The sequence below is a fragment of the Triturus cristatus genome, chromosome 5_1, assembly GCF_964204655.1.
Source record: "Triturus cristatus chromosome 5_1, aTriCri1.1, whole genome shotgun sequence".
NCBI classification, from domain to species: domain Eukaryota; kingdom Metazoa; phylum Chordata; class Amphibia; order Caudata; family Salamandridae; genus Triturus; species Triturus cristatus.
Genome location: NC_140587.1, coordinates 709,701,353 through 709,717,864, shown reverse-complemented (window position 1 = coordinate 709,717,864; position 16,512 = coordinate 709,701,353). Strand labels below are relative to the sequence as shown.

At 47.9% G+C, this 16,512-nt stretch overlaps 1 protein-coding gene across 2 annotated transcripts in view; it reads right to left on the bottom strand.

Annotated features, from left to right (window-relative positions):
• LOC146831394 (maternal DNA replication licensing factor mcm3-like) overlaps positions 1–15,875 on the bottom strand; it is a 161,127-nt gene extending 145,252 nt beyond the window's left edge. The window contains exons 1-3 of one of the 2 annotated variants that reach the window (XM_085605693.1): positions 15,693–15,875; positions 14,995–15,107; positions 12,302–12,510 (exon numbers count right to left, since the gene is read on the bottom strand). In XM_085605693.1, the coding sequence (XP_085461819.1) occupies positions 12,302–12,510; positions 14,995–15,107; positions 15,693–15,767 (397 nt within the window). In that variant the 5' untranslated portion in view covers positions 15,768–15,875. The remainder of the gene's footprint in view (positions 1–12,301; positions 12,511–14,994; positions 15,108–15,692) is intronic. The other variant, XM_085605694.1, reaches the window with a different exon arrangement.
• Between the last annotated feature and the right edge of the window lie 637 nt (positions 15,876–16,512).

Genomic DNA, 16,512 nt, shown 5'->3' with positions numbered 1-16,512 from the left:
TGAAGATTTTGTATAAACAGTGAAGAAGTTTTGTACTGGTTGTGTAGTTATAGTTTGCGAAGGAAACGTTAATATTTCGTATACAGTTTTTAGAATAGGTCTTCAAGGTGGATTGTTAGTATGTCATGGAATGTGGGCATGTCAACGAGGAAGGTTCTATGGTTTGGCAGTTATCTCCAAGCTGTATGAACGTTCATTACTATCTTCACTAAAATATTATTTCTAAAGAGTTTCCCTGAAATACTATCATGGCAATATACCCCGGAACGTAAATTTAAGACCGCTGAAATTCCACGGGTAAAGTATTGTTTAGCACATAATTTCTTTTTCCAGCACAGTGAAATGCACGCCTCTCCCCGGAAAGGAAGACTGCTTACTTACAAACTAGCAACCAACCAAAGTCAAAGTAGCCTGCTGAATTACCAAAGAACAATGCATGTGTGTGAGGGAAAAAATGCTGTCAGAACCACAAATCGTAGCTCCTTTCTAACACTTCAACTGGAAGCCTTTTCATGCCTCAAAAGATCATCTCTTCAATATCTCCTTGAAGTGTTTGTGCCCAAAAGTTTTCAAAATCCAAACAAACATACATTTGATGATTGGCAATAGATCTTGGGCATCGATGGGTGATTGTTAGTGAGTGGTCTGTGACAGGCATGGTCATACTGGGTGCACGAGACATGTCTGCAGCAGAAAGATTGTGCACAGAGGTAGAGTGCTCAGGCACCAGGACTCTGCACAGTGAGTGCAGATTCTCAGTTTGCATTTCCTGCACAGTTGAAGCTGCAAGCATGACAACCAGCATGGAGTCATAACACCTGCTAGAGCAGACGTTCGGGGGGGGGGTCTTTCAAGCACCCTTGTGAAGATTGGTTTCTTTTTTCCAGCAGATCAGAGGGCCTAGACAACATGCAGCCTGGCTTCCAAAACCTTTAGGTTTGCGAGGCTATGGTAGACAGCTTGATAAGTCCTCCCAACTTTATCACTACATAACTTTATGCTCAGACCAAAAACCTACATGACCAGGCACACACAGTTGAAACCTTGTAGGTCCAGAGGAAACAAAAGTTAAACAGCAACAGTCCATGTAACAGACTGAGAAAATACTTTCATCGGTTTTCTGTTCGGATGAAGTATTTCTGTTTTGTAGTTTTTTTCATCACTTTATCTTTTGCTCTATGCTGCCTAAAAGCCCTGCCCCCCCCCCCTCGCAAAAAGGCATCAAGTTACTATAAAGAGGGGGAGGAGCCTAGCGCGCAACCAAGATGGCCGCGTAGGTGCGAGGCTCCCGAGGACCTCCGCGACCTCCTGAAGATATCCTGTCCTTGTTGAGGGGACTGTGTCGGGGAACCCGAGCTGAGGCGCCACCCGTTTTTCAGGCTCGAATTGGACCCCGGACACCGGTGGGAGCACCGATCGAAGGTTGCGGCCTTCTCCTCGCCGGCCCCCCGGACTGGAGTAGTGGGGCGATCCGGGGACAAAGTGAACAACAGCGGCGGGCAAGGCTGGGCGACTCGTACCCCGCACTTTCACTTTCGCTTTTGCGCCCTCCTTGCCCTCAAGCGAGGTAGGGTTGCGGAGCGGGGTGCGGTGGTGTGGTCTTGTCCAAGTGCCCGGCTGACCCGCCGGCTGTGGGTTGGCCTGCGGTTCGGTGGTCGCCCCCGCCCCCCCCCCCGGAGCCCGTGAATTGGTATAGCGGCCCGTTCGAGGAGATTGGCACGACGGTGGGAGAGCAAGCATGTCCACCAAACAAGATGGCGACCGGGCGAAGGTGAAGACGACCCGCCGCGGCACGGCACACCAAGCTAACAGTATGGACCGCTACACTCTCCAGAAGGGTTCTCCGGAGACATCGCGCACATCCCCGGCGGGCCCGACGGAGGCATCTGCTCAGCCTGTGGATCTGACTCTCCGGGACGTCATGGGCGCCATCGCAGAGATGAAGGCCTCGGTGGACCAGCGTTTCGACACCCTAGCGCAAAAAATAGACTCGGTCCTGGTGGATGTGAGCCTTGTGAGGGCAGACTTGTCCAAAACGAACGACCGGGTTGATTCCCTGGCCCACACCGCAACGAGCCTCACGACGGATGTGGTGGCCCTCCAAAAGGAGGTGCGCCGGCTTGGCCAGGCGGGCGCCCTGATGGACCGGCGACTGGAGGATTCCGAGGGTCGGGCCCGGAGGAATAATGTCCGTATTGTGGGGGTGCCGGAGGGACGAGAGGCGGAGGCGGCGGATCTTTTTGTGGAAGAATTGATCCTTACCCATCTCCAGCCCCGGGGGCTGAGTAAGCTTTTTGCGGTGGAGCGTGCTCACCGGGTCCCTGGGGGCAGACCTAGGACCGGTGCCCCGCCGCGGCCTCTTATTGCCCGGATTTTTAACTTTCGGAACAGAGATGCTATCCTCCAGACCTCCAGGCAACAGGGACCGGTCAAGCTTGACAACATGGATGTGCATTTCTACCCAGACTTTACTCCGGCGGTTCAGAAGCAGAGACAGAGCTTTCTTGGTGTTAAACGTCGCCTACGGGACCTGAACCTTAAGTACTCAATGCTTTTTCCAGCTAAGCTGAGGGTGGAGGTGGATGGTCGCACGCACTTCTTTGACCGGCCCGGGGCGGCTGGGGACTGGTTGGACACTCTGCCTGGAGATCGGGGCCGGGGGGGCGGGGGGGGCGCGGCTGGCGAGGAGGGCCCGCCGGATCAGAATTGAGGGGTGACTGAATAGGCCTTGCTCTGGACGATGTTCCTTCCCCATTTATTGATTGCATATGTTCCCCTCCTACGGAGGTCGTGTGGGGTCTGTTAGGGGCTTCCCTCCTCCTCTGGGGGACTAGTTAGTTTTTAGCTATGGGGCGACAGGCACACTGCACTTTGGGGGGGCTGTCTGGGCTCATGCAGGGGTGCAGGGAGGGGGGAGTTCTGTTGGGATGGGGGGGTGGGGGGGGTGTGTTTGTTTGCACCGCAAGGCAAACCCGCTACTATATTGTTGTTTTTAAGATGCTCTGTGGGGGACGACCGATTGTTTCGACGTATGATGGGGGGTAGGGATTTGACTGTGTGTCATGGAATGTTAACGGCCTGGGGGATAGGATTAAGCGTGGTGTGGTCCTGCAGTACTTGAAACGTATTTCACCAGATGTTGTCTTCCTGCAGGAGACACACCTTATAGGTAACTCCTTTCAGGCAATGAATCGGCGGGGCTATCGTTTGGCGGCCCATTCTGGCTTCACGTCGGGCTCGCGGGGGGTGGGTATTATGATCAAGAACTCGCTCCCGTTGGAGATCGATGAGGTGCGCCATGATGAGAGGGGACGCTACACTGTCCTGGTGGGAAGAATGGAGGGTAGAGTGTTTATTTTGATATCAGTGTACGTCCCGCCTGGGTTACAAGCCACCACATTTGCGGACCTGGGGCACCTCCTCCTGGACCTTCCGAGTGGCCTGCTGGTGGTTGGAGGGGACTTTAATGCGGTAGCTTCTGGGTCTATGGATCGCCATCCCCCCAGGGACCTCCCCCGGGCACAGGCGTGGCTGCCCGGCCTATTAGACACGTTGGGCCTGGTGGATTGCTGGCGACTAAAGCATCCCGCACAGCGGCAATACACCTTCCACTCGGGTGCCCATGGTAGCCTCTCGCGGCTTGATTACATCCTTGTCCCGGCGGCCCATGCAGGGAGGGTGGGGGAGGTGCGCCATCTGGCGCGGGGTATCTCAGACCACTCCCCATTGCTGTTACATTTCGATGTCTTCCCGAGGGGGGATGGCAGGGTGGCTCCAATCAATGCATGGTATTTGCGCGACCCCACCATTCGTGCCGATTTGATCAAATCCTTACAGCGTTATTTCGACGAGAATGTGGGGTCGGTCCCTTCGGCCATCTCCCTGTGGGAGGCTTTTAAGGTAGTTCTTAGAGGGGAGGCCCTCTCCTTTATCTCCCATGCCCGGCGGCGCGAGCGGGAGGAGGTGACCCGAGTAGAGGCCGAGATTGCAGAACTGGAGGGTGACCTGGGGAGCGGGGTAACAGATGCCAAGCTGCATGTTCTACACCTAAAGCAGGCGGCCTATCGGGCCCTCGTCACGGAGGCGGCCAGGGGCCTCAGTCGAGAGCAGCAGGGGCGATTGTATGATGTGGGTGATAAGGCTGGCAAATTGATTGCGTGGTTGGACAAGAGGGAGAGAGCGAGTCGCGTGGTGCCTTTGATTGAGAGTGCGGATGGTGCGTGTGTCACCGAGCCGGAAGCCATTGTCTCCTGCTTTGCGGATTATTTCCGCGAAGTCTACTCCCCGGTTTCCCCCTGCTCGGAGGAAGATTCCCATGCCCTGCTTCGGGACATTGCGCTGCCCTCCCTTACGGTGGAGGACAGGGCTTCGCTGGACGCTCCTCCCACCTCGGACGAAATTGCCTTGGCTATTCGCTCGGTTGCATCCGGCAAGGCCATGGGCCCCAATGGTATCCCCATCGAACTATACAAGCTACGCCCGGATGTGTTGGCGCCCCACCTGCGCGCGATGTTCCTGGCGGCACACTCGCAGGGTTCCCTCCCGCCGGACCAGCGTCTGGCTACAATCGTGGTGATCCACAAGGAGGGGAAGCCCCGTGAACGGGTCGCATCCTATAGGCCGATCTCGCTCTTGAACGCGGAGCCCAAAATCCTCGCCAAGGTGTTGGCCAACCGGTTGGTTGGCGTGGTGGGCGACTTGGTACACCAAGACCAATCTGGCTTTATACCACACCGCAACACGGCGCTCAATCTACGGCGCTTGCACGGTGTGCTCGCGCGTGTCCAATTTGTGCGGGAGCCGGCCATCTTGGCGTCCTTGGACGCCACAATGGCGTTCGACACGCTTGAGTGGCCATACATCTGGGCGATGCTGGCGAAATTTGGATTTGGACCGGGCTTTATTAGCTGGGTCAAATTGTTGTACTCGGACCCCTTGGCGCAGGTGGTGGTGAATGGGCGAGTCTCGGCCCCATTCGCGCTGGGGCGGGGCACGCGACAGGGTTGCCCCTTGTCACCTCTCCTGTTTGCACTGGCTCTGGAGCCCCTGGCGGAGTGGCTGCGGTGGCACCCTTCCATCCGTGGTCTCCGCTGGACCCCCGAGCATGAGGACCGTGTGTCCCTCTATGCTGATGATATCCTCCTGTATCTCGCCTCCCCGCGTAAATCACTGATCGTCCTGGTTGATGTTTTGCGCTCATTCGGTCGCAACTCAGGCCTTGTCATCAACTGGGCGAAATCCTGTGTATATGTGCTTTCCGGGGAGGCTCCTGTCCTACCACGGGACTGTCCGATCCAGATTGCCTCCCAGGGGTTTCGGTACCTGGGGATATATATCACTCTTGACCCGGAGGCCCGCTATGAGCGGAATTTGCTGCCCCCCCTCCAGCGCTTGAAGGAGGACGTGGTGCGCTGGCGGCGTCTGCCGCTTTCGCCGCTCGGCCGAGCGGCCTTGTTTAAAATGATGTCCTTGCCGCGCTTCCTCTACGCCCTCCAGAATACTATGGACTTGGTTCCGGCACGCTACTTCCGTGAGGTGGAGGGCCTCCAGCGGCGCCTGTTCTGGGACGGGAGGCCGCGCATTGCTCTGGCTAAATTGACGCTCCCGTGGTACGATGGGGGGGGTCGCCCTCCCGGACCTTAAACGGTATTACTGGGCCACCCAACTGGCTGCAATTAATCATGGCCTTTACGGGCCCGCCTTGAACCCGGCGTTTGAGATGGACAAGATGCTCCTGCCCGGTGGCGACTACAATCGAGCGCTTTACTCTGCCGCGCCCGACCCCCGTCTGACGGGACCGACGCGTGTCATGGTGCGTGTCTGGCACGCGGCTAATGCAGCTATGGGGTGGAAGGACCGTTTGACCCGGGCGTCACCGCTATATGCGTCTGAAAGGTTGGGCTCCCTGTGGACATCGAAGGGCTTTGAGAAGTGGGACACGATCGGAATCAGCACTGTGGGAGATCTCTGGACGAGGGGGGGGATTCAAGACTTTTGCGACGCTGCAGGCGGAGTTTCAGCTGCAGGGCAGTGAGTACTTTCGGTACCTACAAGTCCGCCATGCGCTGGGCTCCGTCTTCCCGGATGTCGCGTCCATTCCGGAGTCTTCCCCCCTGGAGGACAGAGTGCTGGATGGCCATGTCCCAGACAGCACGATCTCCCTCATATATAAAAAACTGATCAACGACAGATCGTGCCTGCTGACTAGTCTCCGCGAGGCCTGGGTTGCCGACGGGCTAGAGCTGGACGACGAGGATTGGATTTCCGCGGTGGCCTCTCCAAAAGAGGTGGCCATCCCGGCTCGCCTTCGTTTCGTCCAGCTTAAGATCCTTCACCGGGTTTACGTGACGGGGCCAAGGCTTCTACGTATGGGCTTTGCTGGTGACGGAATGTGTAAGCGTGGCTGTGGCGCGTTGGCAACTTTCATGCATATACTGTGGGAGTGCCCAAAGGTGGAGCGATTCTGGCGTGGTGTGCATGAGGTCCTGCGTGTGGTTACGCGTGTCGCGCTGTTGCCTGAAGCGAGGAGATGCTTGCTGAATGTGTGGGAACCAAATGACTATTCGGTCCCGCAGACGCGGTGGGTGACTCTGGGATACATGATAGCTAAGCGTGACATTGCTCAACTGTGGGGATCCCAGAGGCCCCCTGCGGTGTTGGCCTGGAAAGAACACATGGATTGGTGTATGTTTCGTGAAAAGGTGGTGTATGTGGCGAGGGGTAAGCCTGGGGCGTGGGTGAAAATCTGGGGCCCCTGGAACGCCTACCGCGGGGGTATTTGTGAGCCGCCACAGCTACCGGCTGCCTCGCCTGCTCCGTCTCCCTAGAGGGCCCCCCCTCCCTCGGCCTTGGGCACGCGGTCCCCCAGTCCCTGATTTATTCCCATTCCCCTCTCCAGAGTTCTGCTGCTGGTTGGGATCCCCCACTTATGGAGCACGTGCTGTCACTTTGGATCGCGGGTTGCCTTGCGGGTGTGGTTTTTTTTTGTGTTGTTTTGTTTTGATAAAAGGGAACCGTACTGTGGGCATGGAGCTATGCGGCCTGCAACATTGATTTCTCCTGTTTTGCTAATCTGCACTGCCAAGAGACTCTTACTGTATGTATGCAATATGCTTTTGTCACTCTAGCGGCCGGCCGAGTGGTTGTAGGCCCATACCTGTAACCTTTTCAAACTGCAATAAACGGTTTCAAAAAAAAAAAAAAAAAAAAAAAAAAGTTACTATAAAGAGCAAAAGACCAGGCTGAGGAAAAGAGCAGGTATCCGAACAAAGAGGCTTAATATGGATATATATATATATATATATATATATATATATATATATTTTTTTTTTTTATTCCAGATCACCCGAATGATGCAAAACCAAGAATGGCAAAAATGTCTACTGAAGAAAAATACTGAAAATACCAGCATCTTAAGCAGTTGAGGCAGCTTTTCTGTTTTAAGAGATACAGGTTTTCTCCAAGAAGGTCTGGACATGGGTTGCTTATAATCACAGTTGCTACTGACTATACATAGATGAATCGATCCCTTACCAACAACTCATTTACAAATACCTTCAAATTCTATGGCACAAACAGACACGCACCCAATAACAAATTGAAGCAGGAGACAAGATGCTATTGAGCATCAACCTAAGGTAAGAAATTACATTCAGTACAGTACTGGAGAGGGTGGTATTCAGGGCAGTTAGCTGGAGAGTAACCCACACAGATTTTCAAGGTCAGAAAAACATCTGACTGCAATAAGACCTTCTAACATCCAGCGTAACATTACTAAATCCATGTATCACTCATACTTCAACAACATCAGTAGGATTATGGTTCGAGATTAGACTTTAAATTGATGATCAAAGACCTGGCCTCACTGACAGGAGTGAGAAGGAGAAGTCCACCTCGAGGGAGAAACACCCTTGGTCAGTTAGCATTGCTAACCTGGCCTCACCTACTTTGGAATCTGCAGTATTTATGGATCCGTGTGTCAGGTACAACTCAAAATTTGCAATCAAACTTTTGCAGAGTGTTGGCGAGTAAAGTGTAGCCAGGCTGAAAGTGTACAGAAAAAGAAAAAAAAAAAAAAAAGAAAAAACACACCCCTTACTTCCTCTATGCCCTCACCAGAGTGAGCACACTGCAACTGAGTCAGTCTAAAGAGCATCTGCCTCCACCAAAAACAACTGCATTAGTACTCGAAGACTTGGACTCCAACTACTTCAGCCACTGCCTCACAACAGGTTTGGCAAATGACGGAAATGAAAGATAAACCAATTTAATATATAACCACCTACCGTGAGGTTCAAGGTCTGGCACAAGACTCCTCGTTGATAGTCTCTGCCCGATGGTGCAGCGTGAAACAATTAGGGAAGCAACGTCAATGGAGATGCTAAAGGAAGCAGTGTGTTCAATGCCCCATGAAAGAATCAAGTGGAATATAGACTGGTAAATCCAGGAGACAGGTTAAATGTCATTGGTGTATATGCCTAAAACAGGTGTATGGAAAAAGTCAGTTTCAGCAGACCCAAATTAAATCAGTAACGTTGAATTGTTGACACCATGACGCATTAGAGTTACTGAAATCTGCTGCCAACTTGAACACTTATCCAGGGGTAGCAGAAGGATACAGCTGCACTTCTGAAAAGTGTTCACAGCAATTACAACAATTTCAGCCTGCTCGCTCCACAACAAGGAAATAAGGGTCAATGAAATTGAAGATCAGCTGAATTAAACTGAGGACACAGCTTCTCGGACTATCGATACGTTCAGTTCAAATCTGGATTTCCAGAGAAAGTTTGGAGATCTTGAACTGTCAAAAGAAAATACAGGAGTGTTTAAATTATTTATATAGCGCGACACTCATTCCGAGAGGGATATCACGGCGTGCTTTCTGAACCTGGCATGGTCGGAAGTGAGGCACAGGTCCAGGAGGTTCCAATCGGGCGTTGCCAAGTAAAAGAGCGACCACCCATTCTGGCTTTTTTGACACGTTTGACTTTAGCTAAAGCCAGATTAGCAGATCTCCTGCTTCGTAAAGGTTTATAGAGTTCTATCTTATAGTTTAGAATTGCAGGTCCAACTTTGTAAAGCGCTTTGTGTATATGGCTCGAAACTTGAATATACGAAAATACGGAATAAACGAAGGAAGATGCTCCTCAAGGCAATATGAGTGACCTCTTAAGGTGTCTTCAGAGCTAAATGACCATTACATTCCTGTCCTTTATTATTATTCAAATGGACTTTGAGCTGCAATATCTTCTGCACAAAAAGATGCACTTCAAAGCTAAGTGGCTGTAGACAACGTGACGCAATTTGTTGGTTTGCTTTCAAATGAATGGAATTTTATGGACAATAGGCAAATATTAGTAGTATATTTAAGGCATGACTAATGAGTTCAAATATCCAAGTGCAGAAGAAGTATTACAAAAAACTGCTACACTGAAAGCAATATTCGAAGATCAAATAATTATGCTTTACTACAGACATGGATAATGCAAAGCTGGTGAGAACGGAGAAGGTTTATGGATGAAAAGGGGAAATGCAAATACACTTAGTACTATGTCAGTTACACTGATGAACAACTAGATTAGAATCTAATCCTGGAACACAAAGGGGTTGAATGTTAGATTACAGCGGTATCGAGTGAATGAGGATTTGAGATATTTCTCCCTCCTTAATCCAGGTCAGGGACACGTTAAAATTTATATATCAATCTTTATGCACACAAGGTTTAAACAGTGCATTTGCTCATGTAACAACACTGCTCTGCAAATTAACCATGGTGTTGCTAAATATAAGTTAGAGCAAAGTGAAATATATAGTATATTCAGCAGGCTGAAGGGCAGATATAAAGAGGGAAAAGGGGTTTATTGGTTGCAAAAACTTACAAATGAATTATCAAATGGAGAACCTAATTTGTCTGCATGGACTTCAGCGGTGTCTTACATATTGTAGGGCAAACGTAACCCCCAATTATACAAGGAAGATGAAAAAGGGTCAGTGTGCATCAAAGAAACAATGGGTATTCTCAGATTAATGGAGACCTGGGCAGCTGAACATCTAGTGGATAGGGAGAAGAGCACCCTTTTCAGCCACCCAAATAGACTTGGTACTGGCATCTTAAGTGACTAGCAATGAGCTTCAAACAACTAGTCATCCAATGGTACACACTCTGATCATGCCACTATATTGCTAGAGAGTATGTGGGCAGATGAAGGGAATCCTCTCCGATGACAGACCTTCCCATTATATATTTATTGTCAAGGGAGGACTTTACAGCACATTTTTTTTTAAAAAGTGCTCATCCCAGTATTATTGGGGTAACACTTGGAAGATCCCCAAAGCTCCAAAAGTATACCATTTTCAGAGAAAATATGAACTGACAGGTGCCTCATTCCTACTCCAATACATGATACTCTAATAGGAAGGGAGTGTTAGGAGTCAAATAAACCTGTCAGAGAAGAATACTCCTATGTTATAGCTATGTATTTTGCAGTACTTGTGTACAAATTATTTGTATCAGTATGATAAAAATACTAAATTCCGGAGATAACATGCAGATCAAAGCAAATGTTCGGTAGACACAATCAGATTTCATCACACAACCCTAACCTAGCGGCCTTTTCTCTACCCCAAGTACCCTTATTTTTTCAGCCATCCAAATAATAAAGGGACATACATACAAATCTCTTTTGAGGTCACAAATAGCCAGATTTACACTATCAGGCTGCTCACCCGCAAAAATGCATTTTGCAATTTACAAATGGCAAATTGAGATTCAGTAACTTGTTACCAAATAACAGTTTGGTTATGCAATTCGGCATTTGGAAGGAGTGTGTTTAGGGCATCCCTTCCAAATAGATTGAGTAGCAGTGATATCCATTAATGTTTGGCCACCTAATTCTGGTATCAATACATTAATATTTGTACCACTTTTCAAAGGAGGTGGTAACCCATTGGGAAATGTTAAGGGCCCCTCCACTTACCCTTTGAGACTGTACAAAAAAATGTTTAAGAGCAGGTAGTGGTCCCACAGTCCACTGCCAACTCTTAAAAAAACTAAACTTACGATACTTTTGCTTTTTAAATGCATACTGTGTTTTTTAGGAAAATGTGCTGCATTTAAAAACTAAAATGTGCTTTATTTATAAAAGCAATCTAAAGACATTTTGGTCAGCTCATCTCAGCAGGACACCATCCTTGTCAAAAGCAACAATTCTTAGTGGGTCTCATATTGGGACCTACCTCTAATATTCATGGAGGTGGGTTGATTTGCAACCCCAGTAGGAGTTGCCATTATAAAATACATTCTTTTGGACATTAGGAACTGCAATTTCCTCACTGCGATTCGCTAAAAATTGCAATTTGGAAGTCAGTTTTTAATTTTTGTACATCTGGCCCATAATGCTGTATTTGTTTTCTAAAGTCATGCCAGGCATAGTTTCCCCATATTCCTGGTGTGATCATGCAAACGGTCAGAATTAAGCCACTCAGCATCTCCCCTGAACAACCAGACCATGTGTCTCACTCAGTCCTTAAATATCTTTATCACTAATTCTATCCTATTGAGGTAGGAGGGAGTCATTTATGATTGGCTCCTGCTTTGCTACAAACATGTGTAAATAATTCCCCTTTGAAGGATTTTACAAAAGTTAATTCTACTTTTCCCTTCCAAGACTGGTCTCTCAAGCTAGTCTTCCTTTGCAGTGCAGCTACTACACGCGCACCAGAGAAATTGAAATGTTTCCTTCTCTGCCTTGTTAGATTGAAAGATGCTTCAGATAAAGTGGGGTTACGAAAATGAAAACAAGATGGTCGACTACACACATATTCAGCCCATTAGTCTGCTGTCAAATGCTACAAGCCTGTTGCACACATTCACAAATATAGAATGGAGCCCTGCTCACAGACAGCTAGGCAGCTTTACAGGTAACATGAATTAATGTAGGCTTTACTACACCACAATGACATACCACTTATAACAAACTGGCCCAGTACATGAGTAGAGCGCAAGCACTGGAGGGCAACAGAGGACTTAGTTGGGCAACAGTTAACACTTCACATACCTGTTCACCATCCCTCCCTTTCCTGTTCCTCGTTTACATCGCTGTCCACTCCTCCCACCCTACACCCCACATGGTGCACACAGAAAACTTACTGCCAACATCATAGCCATGTTATTGTGACCTGTATGTGTTTATCATGGATACGTGCACGCGTAACATCTGTATTTAGATTAAAAAATTAAATAACTAAGCAAAAAACATAAACTATCGCATTAACGCCCTGGCACTCAGGGCAGAATACTTACATTTTGTTACAATGCCTTCTACACAGAGCAGGTTACCAAGAAACTGAGCACCAAGCGTACGAGGGGAAACGTGCTTTGTTCCAAAGCTCCCTTCAAATCCAACATTGAACTCCTCAAACTGCTTGGAATAAGTTGCATCAATTGAGCTAACCATATCTTTCAGTGCTTTTTGAAAAGCAATCACTTCTCCAAACGAATCATTTAATAATCTGGAAAAGGAACACAAATGGTTACTTCATTACTCAATTAGAAACTCATCAGTTTCCAGTGTCAAGCCCTGCCAACTCCCAAGCATCGCTGGTTAATCGAACAATACTGCTTTGTCCCCACCACCACACTATTATACATTGCCACACAAATGTGCAGCTTCTTTACACAACTGCATGAGAAGGAGAGAGCAGGAGAGTACCATATTTAGAGAGAAACGGCACTCTCTCCCTAGCGCCAGTGCACAATCAGGCAGATGTGCACCATGCACACAACTTTGCACCATAGTGCAAGGGGGGGGGGGCTGTGGGAGTCTAGTATAAGTTTTGTACTGGAAGGGTACCCATCCATACAAAAGACAATACTTAGACTAACTTGAAAATGTTTACCACTTTGTATCTCTGCTGTACTGTGCAGCACACAGGCAAAGTCAAAAAAGAAAGAAGAAACAAAAACCTTTCTCCGTGATAGGGACTATTTGAAATGGGCATTATTTTTTTAATTGAAAAATGTTAATGCAAAACTCATTTTGTACATAGGGTTTTGCTTCACTAACCATGGGTGGTTGCATATGAACACCCATGCACCACCGATGAACCCCCCCCCACCGACCCCTCTTGGCGCTAGGAATAAAAAAAAGCAGTGCAATGTGCTTTTTTGCTTACTTTGATGTGAATTTCCAGTGCAAAACAAGTTGTGTGCCGTAAAGTAAATTAGGAAAAAGAAATAAAAAATTTGTACAGATGTGGGTTACTTTTGCCATGCAAACACGGCACAAAATCTTGTTAAATATACCACATTATGTTACAATACATTATGACGTGCAGGGGGCACGAGAGAGGCTTAAGGGGCAGTGAAAAGGGAGTGTAATGTACATTGGTAGGGGTACTAGGTGAGAGAACACATTTTGTGAAATAACCAACGTTATCATTCTCTTTCCAGACAGAGAGGTGTGTGTTTTGTGTGTGTAGAAATTTCTGTGAAATCCGACAAACACCTCACCATACCCGACTGAAAGCACCTGTACCCAACTATTAATCATTATCACAAAATACATTTAAGGGGGTGGGGGAGGGTTAACTTCCCAAATGCCACACCACCCCTAAATCTCCATCTCTGCACATCACTTGTGTTTGCTGTAAGCACGCTTCAGGTCTTGGCACTTGTATTTCATTGTAGAATGGGCATCTGCAGGATACTCCAAATGTTTTAACTAAAGCCAACTTTAACCCCCTGCATGTACTGTGGTGTCAAAAGCAGAGCCAGGACTAGAAATATGGGTTCTTGCTGCTGCCTTTGCACCCATGTCTAAGAAGTTGGCTTCATATAGATAGATGTACCTCTTCCCGGTTACATGGTATTTTCACGGTTATGCCTCAGTTTTATTGTTGACGACATAGGGCTGAGTGTTCCAGCCAATCCCCACTTATATAGACAAACTTTTATAAACTCTACCCTTTTCGGAGTACATTTTAAAATACGTGGCCTTTTTCCGCATTACCTGTAATGTTTCGATCACTGCTATTGCTCCAAGTGCACCATATCTTTGCTTCATACACTTCTTATAAATAAACTACAAGTTTCATGTAAAATTCCGTGAACATCTTATTGCGTTTTAAGCAATGCTACTGGCCCAAAATTTACTAAAATGAGCCGACGTTTGCAAAATGTATTAAGGGGCGATGAGCGTCTTCATGCAACTACAAAATACTTTGTTTTGACCAATGTTATTTGCCTCCAATGGTTTAGAAAACTCCATTTGGCATTCACAAAATGCGCCAGAGTGAACTCTTAAGCCAATGTTAGAGTTTGGCCGTCAATTATGGCTAGATAGGAGGAATAACGTTTATTAGATATATCACCCACTCACATTTGAAGCTAAAGGCACGAGAGATGTCCGCTCCTATTACAAGAGTTTAGAGTTAAAGATCAGAGACAGACGGGCGGTGGGCATAGAAAAAACTCGTATCCAGTGGATCCGCCATTACTAAGAGTTACTTTTGCGTTTTAGGTAGGTCCAGATACTCCCAGGTCTAACCAGACTCTTGGGCCGGACCCGAAAACAACACAGCTTCAAGATCCAAAAGCGAACAGGATTTCCGAACATATAATTGTGTTGTCACAACACACACCTTGAAAAAAAGCCAAACCACCTTCGCCAATAGGTGTCCATGACTTAAAAAAAAACAAAAAACCCAGAATTCTTTATTAACTCTAGTGGATCCAGACCATTTAGATTAGAAAAAACATGGTAAACAAAACAAAAACACACACACACCTACACACTTGTCTCCTAAAGAGGGAATATGAAACCAATGCATTTCAGGTTATCCCTCGTCAGCCTTTGAACCCACGATGGGGACGGGCAGGTTGAGAATTGAAAATGTAACAGTCGAATACGAAGCATTTTGAAAAAACGTATCTAAAGCATTGGGTACACGTCACCAGAAGTTCCATCATGAAACAGCGGGGTGCGCCGCCCTCACCGGTTGGCTCTGGCCTCGCTCTTGCGCCGCAGGTCGTTCAGGTTGACAATCAGCCGGTGCTGGTTCTCGCTGATCATATCCCGGACCTTGCCATGATACACGCCCTGGTCTTGCTGTGGAAAGAAGACGAACCGTCACGAGCAGCCGGGGAGCGATCAAATACCACGCGGTTTATGGGCAAGTCAAAAGCTAGCGTATAAAACAAACGGAAGTATATGTTGAATACCTACAGACCCACCGCAGCTCTCTTTTTTACTTTGTAACAGAAAGCTTCGATGAACTCTGCGAGCTTTTTGTTCCCCACCCCACCCCTCTCTCTCCCCCTCCCGCGGTTAAGTATTGTCACATCCTGGTGCAGCGGTACCCAGTCACAGTGAACCCCTCAAACACAAACTAAAAGCCTCATCTGAGGGCAGTCGGTACATTTTGACTGCTTGTCTTAGGGCCCGTGACGTCTTTGCTATGCTACGTTTGAATGGAGTAGTAAAAAAAAGTTTCATTTAAATGATCCCAGCACGCTTTGAACCCAAAACAAGCATTGACGGACGCGTGCTGAGCCATATAAAACAGCACCGGCATTACGACCTCTCATCAGACACCCCCCCCCCCCTCCCCCCTCCCTTCCAAGCCCATGAGTGAGGCACACGGCAGAACAAATGCTTGTTATTAATTATTCCCTTCGAGGCCATGGCCCGTACATCATCATCGAGAAAGTCCAGGTACTCCCGCTGTGCTTCCCGGAGCTCCTGGTCGTCAAAGCCCACCACATCCATTGCTAGAGACCACGACAAAAACAATCAGCCTTGCAAGCCGTTCTCAAATGCTCGAGGTGAGCGCGAGGACGTAACAACGTTCTAAGTAGGGCCGTGGGTTGCGCGTGCTTATGCGGGTCAACACGGCATTAACTCTAATTGGCCGTTTTGCACCTGGATCACACATCCCTTCCGTTCATTGCTTTTTTATCCATCGTTGTTTTGCATTGTGGGACTTATATTTTCTATGTTGCTATTCCAGAGACACACGCACAAACACCATGAATACGTTTCAATCCTTAGGTGTGTGAGCTCATGCATTAGAACCAGTCGCACTGTCCCGTGTTATTCCACCCATCCAGGCCGTTTTTTCTATTCAACATTGATTTGAATTCTGGGTACTGGAGTTTCAGATACGCCCCTTTGACTTCCTACAAGATAAGTGTTCTTGGCTTCTAAGCCTGTACCCGCTGCAGGCGTCACACTAATATAGAATCACATGGAAGCCATTAGATGAATGGAGGATACATAATTGTAACTGCATTAAGGGACCATTATGTAATGGAAAGAAAGGTTCTGCTGATAAAATAAACCACATGGCGGAGGGCAAATTAGATTGTAAATTTCACAGGAACCCGAGGAAGCTTCATTTGACTGTAGTTGACATGATACTAGTTATGTTTAAAAATAAATAAATACATAAAATAAGATATATTTCTTGAAAACAGGGAAATACTGAACCATCATGTTCAGTTGTCAGAAATAA